This window comes from Heliconius melpomene, chromosome 1, assembly GCF_056956725.1.
Source record: "Heliconius melpomene rosina isolate 202511_hmr_F chromosome 1, ASM5695672v1, whole genome shotgun sequence".
NCBI classification, from domain to species: Eukaryota; Metazoa; Arthropoda; class Insecta; order Lepidoptera; family Nymphalidae; genus Heliconius; species Heliconius melpomene.
In genome coordinates, this window is record NC_140389.1 from 7,620,458 (window position 1) to 7,629,010 (window position 8,553).

Genomic DNA, 8,553 nt, shown 5'->3' on the forward strand with positions numbered 1-8,553 from the left:
ATTTTTGTTATTATGTTAGGAATTTCATATTACTAACTATATTATGAAAATTTATGTGATTTTTTTTTTCTTTTCAGGTTTTCCTTATATGCCTGGAACTCTTAGCGGGACGAGGTGCGTCTGCTCTTGCCAACTGTCCTGGAGGCTGCAGCTGCAACGACGACACGCTTGTAGTGGTCTGTGAAGAAAGCCGCCTCGATGTCCTTCCCATTGCCCTCAACCCGTCTATACAACGACTCATTATTCGCAATAATAAAATCAAAACTATTGACGCCTCTATGCAATTTTACGCTGAACTCCAGCATCTAGACCTATCCCAGAACCATCTTGTCAATATACCAGAAAGAAGTTTCTCCTATCAAAGAAAACTGCAAGAACTGCATCTTAACCACAATAAAATATCATCAGTCTCTAACAGCACATTTCAGGGACTAAATTCTCTAACTGTGCTAAATTTGAAACGCAATTTCTTAGAAGAACTAACCAATGGAGTATTTGCAACTTTGCCAAGGCTAGAGGAATTAAATTTAGGACAAAATAGAATATCTAGAATAGAACCTAAAGCTTTCGCTGGATTGTCAGCTTTGAGGATACTTTACTTAGATGATAATCAGTTAAGCTCAGTGCCTACAACATCATTTAGTCTTTTAGGAAGTTTAGCTGAGTTACACGTGGGGTTAAATGCTTTTTCATTTCTGCCTGACGACGCTTTTGCCGGTCTCAACCGATTGTCAGTGCTGGATTTGAATGGAGCTGGACTCTCAAATATAAGCGATAATGCATTTAGAGGTCTCCCAGGATTAAGGAGTCTTAACCTATTCGGGAACAGATTGAGTATAGTGCCCACGCAGCAACTATCAAGCTTAACTAGATTAGAAGAATTGTACATAGGGCAAAATGACTTCATTGTTTTAGAAAGCCATTCCTTTAAAGGGTTGAAAAATTTGAAATTCTTAGATGTAACCGGTGCTACTCAACTGGAGCGCATCGAAAAAGGTGCTTTCGAAGATAACATCAATTTAGAAAGTATAGTGTTAACAAACAATAAGAAACTCTCTGTTATAGACGATTGTACTCTATTGGGCCTGCCAAAGCTACGACATGTGTCATTGAGAGACAATGCATTGATAACACTTAGCGAAAGCGTTTTCATTGGAAAGGAATTGAAGCAACTCGACTTAACTGACAATCCAATATTCTGCGACTGCCAACTCCTGTGGCTCCAGCAGCTATTGAATGACAAAAGCAATTTCACCCAAATCCAGTGTGTCAGCCCGGAACACTTAAAAGATAAATATTTAAAAACATTGAATGCTGACGACTTGGGTTGCGTACTACACGATTCGCGACAACAAACAATTATTTGCATCATTGTAGTCGCTTGCGTCGCCGTCGCCGTCGCCACTTTACTGTTGATTTTATACAGAAATCGTAAAAACATGCAAGAGAAGCTGAAAGACTATAAGTGGAACAAGGGGCGCAAAAACTTGGAGTATCACAAGCCGATATCCACCGAGGAGGACTGCATAGTGCGCGGCATCCACCCGTCGCACTACCCGCACGCGCCACACGCGCCGCACGCGCCCGGCCTCAGGCCCATACCGGTGACGGAGCTGTAGCTAGAGCTTTACGCCTCGCCGAGCGTGTTCTTCATGTCGGGCCAGAACTCCGCGCGACGGCCTCAGCGCTCGGGAGGCGGCGGCACCATGCCCGCCAACGGCTTCACGTACATCGGCAACCACCAACCCCTCACCCTCAACAACGGCGCGCCGGCGCTCAACAACGGCTCTCTCCGCTCGCTGCCGGAGAAAAAGAACAATGCTATATGCCATCCGGAGAACTTTCAGCGTAATGAGACGCGCTACTCTCGCAAGCAGGAAAACGGGTACTTGCGTTCTGAAACCGTGATAGGGTTCCCGCGCGATCGGGATAGAGATAGAGAGCGGGAGTACGAACGGGGAGTCCCCGATTATAGCGAACCCGAGTACTCAATTATACCGGAAAGCGGCTACGAGGAATTCCCCCGCTCCTGCAGCCATAACACCTTCAACTGTTGAGTGTTGAGTGTTAGTGTGTGAAGTGATGCGAACTCTTTCCACTTGTGATCTTGTAATTCTAGCAATAAATCTTCATTCCATTATGATTTCCTACGAACGATCCGTAAAGGATGAAGTGCCGGTCGGTGTGTGTCCGGTGGACTATCCTATATCGTATTCGACATAAGAGAGTACTTTATTTGTAAATTATAAATTAAGTAGTTATGGATCTATTTTTCAATGGGAGGTGTTGAAAGTTTGACTTTCAAAGGTTGACTCGTATCATCGTACTTTATAAAAGTTAATAGTTTTAATGTCCGCTTTGATCCGTTGCCGAGTTGTGCTACTTTGATTAATCGATTCTAACGTCGCAGTGCAAGTTAATACCGATTAAATCGATTCGGACCATCTGTCAAATGTCACAACTATATAATCGATCGAAGGACAACGATCATACAGTAATTAATTTGTTAGTGTAACAACGAAACGACCATACTTATATGATGATGCGAAACGACCGATTCGTACAATGTACAGGCTAGTCGCGATAAGTTTTAACGAAGGAGGTACACCTCGAGGTGATTTTCTACCAGTGCGAGATGGTGCTGCCAGTTCAATGTAAACTACCAACATTCGAGTATTCTAAAATAGTTTTAAGTACATATAGGTACCGAAATATACAAATAGACAATTCACCATAATAACCTGTTTCATATGTATTATAATAAATATTAATAAAATTAGAAATTGATAATTAAATAATATGTAAAATAGTAATTATAAAATATCACAATAATATTACACCTGGCAGCACATTGGTGGAGTTTGTATTTGATTTTGTACAAAAACCATTCCATATGAAATCTTAATATCTTATTTTACTATTAGGTGACTAATTAATTAAGCGTGCGTTAAATAAGACACCAATGTAAGAGGAAATATTTAGTAATAACGAATGTAAATATATTTATATTAAAATTGAGATATTTATAAAATTTATTACGATTTTGCTCTTCTAAAATTAAATATCATGAAATAACTTCGGTACCCGATATCGATCACATTGTTTACGGACTGACATCCTTTAGAACGTACTAGGGCCGGGCTTAGGGGAGAGGAATACTACTTCATTCCCTAAGGCTTTGACGAGTGTATAGGTCTCCATAATTACCCAAAAAAAATGTACCATTTTAGATCTTTACAACAGTATGGATCTCCCTCCCGTTTCCACAATAACCTTAAAAGTATTTTATTTTTATTTTTAAGCATATTTATTTTGACAAGATCCTTTTAGGAATTTTTGAACTTGCCAGTTGTTACCATCAATTATTTTAATGAACCTGTCGGTCTGTCAGATATTCAAATATAAAGCTTTGCTATTTAAATTTTTCTTTGGTATAAAACAAAAAGATGTTTTTTAAATAAAATTCTGACAATTAATATTTCACGTTTATGTTTCTTTCCTTCTAAACACCGGCCCTAACACATACTATCACTATTTATAATATTAAATTCGTATTATAGATATGACGCACTTTTCCAAATCTACACTTTAAATTTATGCTCAATTGATTTCTCCCCTTCGTGTTTGAGTTTTAGTTACTTAAGAAATTCAAAAGCAATAAAATACATAAATGTTTTATTCAAACAGTATTCTATTGAAATTAGAGAAATATATTTAATTGTAGATTTTCGAAATGTGAGCACTAAGTTTATATTTATACCTTGTAGCTTTCACACTGGTTAAGCGATTACGAATGATTACTGAATCGATATTGTTATTGTAAGAAATCGATTCTTCTATTATTATTATTTTTATATCGATATTTAGTGTCATTCGTAATCGTTTACGCTCACTTTAACATCTGTCATTCAAGTTATGTCGAAGTATTGATAATTAATATTCAATATATAAATAAAAATCATAATCCATAAGGTTCACTTTATATTAAAAATAAATATACAAATTAAATGGCAACACTCTTGTAAATTTCAGAAACACATTCATAATTATAATATGGTAGGTACGTATGGAAAGTAGAGCATTGTTTCTTTTATTTTTTATTCTTGTTTATACCTACATAAAAATTGTAGTAACTTAAGAATCCATTACTGAAGCCTTGTGTGGCTGCTGCAAAATAGAGAAAACCACAAAATAAATATTCAAATTTCATATAATTTTAAAAACATGAAAAAACAACAAAAATATTATAAAAAACTTTTTCATTCTTACCTCTACTTTCCATATTGCATCAAAAAAAAATTAAAAGCCAGTCAAAAGTTTTCTGTTCTGTTTCGCTTGACTTTTACAGATACAAAATTTATCTCAAGTTTCAAACGAAAGTTCAAAATAAGTTAAACTTAATAAAATTAACAAAAACAAAAATCAAAGACCAAGCTGAGAACATTCCAGAAAACTTTATAACTCAATACCAGTGACCATTGCCCGTTTATTTAATCCTTTCATAATATTTCGATATTATTTGATTATGGAGAAATTAAAGACTAAAATGGCATACGTTTAGTGCCTAGCGAATGCCTAAAATGTATACAAAACAATGAATACATATGAATAATTGTGATTAGAGTTGTCACGTTATAGATCATCAGTCATTTCTGTACTTTATTGTAGTAACCTACATACAAACTTGATAAATATAACATACCTCAAATATAACGCATTTTATTTTCCCTTTTTACCCTTTTCTCCAATTAAGAAAAATGTTATTTAGACACAATTATTATGGAATAAAATATTATTGCTGTTTTTTTAAATTGACATTTAACATTTTAATTCTTGTCATTTAAAAATGAAACATTAGGTTATTTTGCAACGTCCTTTTTTATATTCTCTCTAAAACTTACATTGAAATTTAAACCCGATTTTATATTATTTAAATGTAATAATAAAATACTTATTTCCTAAAAAATATCGATATAAAAAAAATTATAAAAAAACCTCTATACTCAAACAATATTGTTTTGGTTTACCATATTATGTAAGGCAGTTATTAAGTCTCCAGAATAATCACACGTAAGTAACTAAGTTATGATTATTTGTATTTCTATGAAATTATTAGTCAATAATTAAAATCTTAAAGTAATGAAAAAATGTAAACAAACATGGAATAATACGTGAAAAGCGGGACTCCTATGCCTATAAGCCCCCATGTCCCCACCGGAATATTTTGGGCTCAAAATCATCCCCCTGATACAACCATAAAAATATATCCATATTTTTTTTGTAATGCAATTCAGTGACATCTGTGAAGCTTAAATGAAAATACTGTCTTAGTAGGAACATTCAACTAACGTGCAATCATCATAGATGGCGGTAAAAGTTTTAAAGGATGTTAGATGTTTTTAGCGTCACGCAGTGTCCATTCTCTCCATTGGACAAACGTGACATAATATTAGGGAAGTAATTTTGTGCTCAACTATCACGCTCGAAGCGACGCACCGTAGACCGTAGGTAACTGAAGAACTAAAACGAACTTTACAGTCAATTATTGTGAATTCATATCCTTTTGATATTCTTTGACAAAGGTTTATTTATCTTTTGCTTTGTATATACATGGCCCATTGCCCATTGGCTTGTGAAGCACAGTGAAGAAAAAGTTAGAAATAGAAAATACTTTTCACCTTCCCTGATTTAAGGAACAGCTCCACAAGATGCATGAAATCAACAATTATAAATGTTTTTCAATGAATTTTACGGCCACAACATAACATATACTGTTTATTATCATCACAATGTTATATACATGAACTGCATAAAAATATTTAAAAACAAGGGTACTTTTATAATTGTTACCAATTGGGCATGGTGGGTCTATATGGGTTAAGCAATTAAATATTTTTGATGTATAAAATTACTTTAATTAGTGATTATTATATATTAGTACTCTTATTCATATTATATGAAAACACATGAAATAAAAGAAAATAAGCAGTTCATTAAATTATTTATTTTACATAATATGCAACATCAATTCTTTACAAAAGTTCAGCCTTTTACGGGGAGTTGCCGAAGCTGTGTACTGCTGAGCGGACAGACATGATTGGTAAAAACAAAGTAAATAAATAGAAAAAAAGGAATTTATTAGGCTGGCTGGAATATTATGAGTTAGTATCACATATGCTGTTCAGAACTTTTCTTCCTCAAGACCATGTTTGAAGAACATCATGATGGGAGTTGATACTCCATCAATATCCCTGTATTCCAACATGGCGACCATGCCGTCACAGTCCATGGACTCGCCAGTGAAGAACTGCAGCTCCTTAAACCTTCCGAGTATATCCTTCATTGCTTTGTTCATGTTAGTTTTGAATACATCTACTTGATCAGGTGCCTTCTCTTCCAATTTTGCTATTAATCTGAAATTAAAGAAGTGTTCCATAATTATTATTATGTATTATAATTTCTTAGAACATAAAACTAAATTTGAATCATGACTTTTAAATATAGTTTGTTTTAATTATAAATAGTTAATATAATCAATTGAGGCTAGTCATGGCAGCATTAGATTCAATGCTCTGTCTACCCTGCTATATGCAGGATACAGTATGAAGTTAAGAATATATATTTACAAAATCAAATGTTACACATTTACTAGGGACATATTTTTTTTACTGCAGTATACTTATATATAATAATTGTATTAGCTGCATATAACCTGTGATAGAAAACCTTTTACAACACTTTCAATCTGATTTTTGACACATATATGGTAGAATTCAGTTTCGGTGTTTTGTTACCAGAGCATAAAACTAAAAATAATTAAGTGGGAATAAAACCCACAACCATCCCATTTCTACTTATACTGCAGCATCCTTAATGTACTCTATGTATAAATTTTAAACTAAATATTAAAACAGCATGTCACAGCTATTAACAAGTATTAACGATGTTAGTAAAAGCATGTTTTTAAACAATGCACCAGACATGTTATCTCCATTTCATGAACACTCACTATAAAAATAAGTGTTTTTTCACTAAAGTTATTTGCTCTTGCATCAAAAGCTCCATAGATCAACATTATATATTGATCTCTGGTATTAGATGATGCACCTGGGTGTTAGTAATTGAATTATTATGTAAAATAAAGCAAAAAGCAACATCAAGACTCTGTTCTTTGTAATCTGGCTGAATTTACTACTTCAGACTTTTAAGTTTAGTAAATTATAATAAATGTCAGTCATAAGGTGAAAGTATACAGTAGAAGGCTATCAAACAGAAATAAAAATATAATGACTTATTATGTTATATATAAATATCCTTTCATGTCATAATTTAAATGAAACTAAAAACCAAAGGTCAATTTCTTTTTAAAAGATATTTTCGTAATCCATAGGGATTCGTGGTAATCAGATTCTTCCACCAAATCTCTAGCTGTCGTGTAATGAACGAGATAATGAAAATTTGACATTGATAAAGGCCACAGCCCAAACATAGATAACAGTTTCGTAAATATAAGTCTAGAAATAAGAGAAATAACAGAAAATTGATATAAATACCGATTAAGCCAAGTTGGAAGTAAGCTCACTGCATATTGCAACACAAAAAAAGTCTAGTGAATCACCATGCTTTTGTTAGTCATTCACTTATAATAACTTGGAATCTTGTCGGTAAAAACACTTTGCACTCACTTTTTCATGTAGTCTTTAAGGTATAATGTGAAGGATTTCTTGTCACCGAAGGCGTAGCTCTCAACGAGCCTGTGGTTGAGGACTATATCAACACCACTCTCGGCGTTGGTGTCGGTGCCCTCGTCCGCCTCCTCAGCTGATGGATTGAATCCATCGATTTTAACCTCGCCCTGGACCCTGGTTTCCAATTTACCGGTGACTTCGTAGATCACTTCGTCAACCAGTTTCATTTTGTATGTGTCCGAGAACATCTCGTCACCTGAAAAGATAACATATTGGATAATAATTTACACAATTTCTTCAAAGCTTGATAATATATAAAAGAATGTCGATGTGGCACTGTAGTCTGTAATGAATAAATCCGATGAGACAAGTCCCGTAAATGTCAAACTCACAACAATGATACACAATAAAATATAAAAATAATAACACGAAAAAGTCATTATTAAAATGCTAAATCAATTTACCGGTAATAATATCCTTATAAATTCTCATTTTGTAGGATTACGGGCGATTAAAATAATAAAAACCGAAACTACGGCTCCTAGCCCCAGGAACTAAACCGGAAAGGGCTTTGAAAGAAAGAAAAGACATGATTATGGCAGTACTGGCTAATGCTGCCATACATAAATCCTATTTAATTTTGTGATATGGTGATTTGTAAATTAAAATATAATAAAACTAAATATATGCACGTTACAGTATTTCAATAAGAATAAAACCCATTCGTTGGTTTTATTTAATAAATAAAATAAACTAAAAACTACCTAAACGAACTTCACGCTGTATCCCTTAAATAAAATAAGATATGCAAAAAAAATATAATTAATGAGCCCAGATGTAAATCAGGAATAAATAAATATATTTT

At 33.8% G+C, this 8,553-nt stretch overlaps 3 protein-coding genes across 5 annotated transcripts in view; 2 read left to right on the top strand and 1 right to left on the bottom strand.

Annotated features, from left to right (window-relative positions):
* LOC146541147 (uncharacterized) overlaps positions 1-4,713 on the top strand; it is a 261,208-nt gene extending 256,495 nt beyond the window's left edge. For all 3 annotated transcript variants that reach the window (XM_085207431.1, XM_085207598.1, XM_085207517.1), the window contains one exon: positions 78-4,713. In XM_085207431.1, coding sequence (XP_085063557.1) covers positions 78-1,619 — 1,542 coding nt within the window. In that variant the 3' untranslated portion in view covers positions 1,620-4,713. The remainder of the gene's footprint in view (positions 1-77) is intronic.
* LOC146541149 (uncharacterized) lies at positions 1,653-4,713 on the top strand. Its single transcript, XM_085207721.1, has one exon. The coding sequence runs from the start codon at positions 1,653-1,655 to the stop codon at positions 2,055-2,057; it is 405 nt and encodes a 134-aa protein (XP_085063847.1). The 3' UTR covers positions 2,058-4,713.
* Positions 4,714-5,984: 1,271 nt separating this feature from the next.
* On the bottom strand, positions 5,985-8,301 carry Tctp (translationally controlled tumor protein). The gene is made up of 3 exons (XM_085207838.1): positions 8,153-8,301; positions 7,686-7,944; positions 5,985-6,413 (listed from the first exon to the last, which is right to left on the bottom strand). Exons 1-3 carry the CDS (start codon positions 8,178-8,180, stop codon positions 6,182-6,184), a joined length of 519 nt encoding a protein of 172 aa, XP_085063964.1. The 5' UTR covers positions 8,181-8,301; the 3' UTR covers positions 5,985-6,181.
* Positions 8,302-8,553: the final 252 nt, after the last annotated feature.

Bases quoted from the DNA above. Each gene is read 5' to 3' on its own strand.
- LOC146541149 (XM_085207721.1), top strand. From the start codon at position 1,653: ATGTCGGGCCAGAACTCCGCGCGACGGCCTCAGCGCTCGGGAGGCGGC.
- Tctp (XM_085207838.1), bottom strand. From the start codon at position 8,180: ATGAGAATTTATAAGGATATTATTACCG. The intron at 7,945-8,152 runs GTAAATTGATTT...TTATCTTTTCAG, and splicing joins TTATAAGGATATTATTACCG to GTGACGAGATGTTCTCGGAC. The intron at 6,414-7,685 runs GTGAGTGCAAAG...CTTTAATTTCAG, and splicing joins CTTAAAGACTACATGAAAAA to ATTAATAGCAAAATTGGAAG.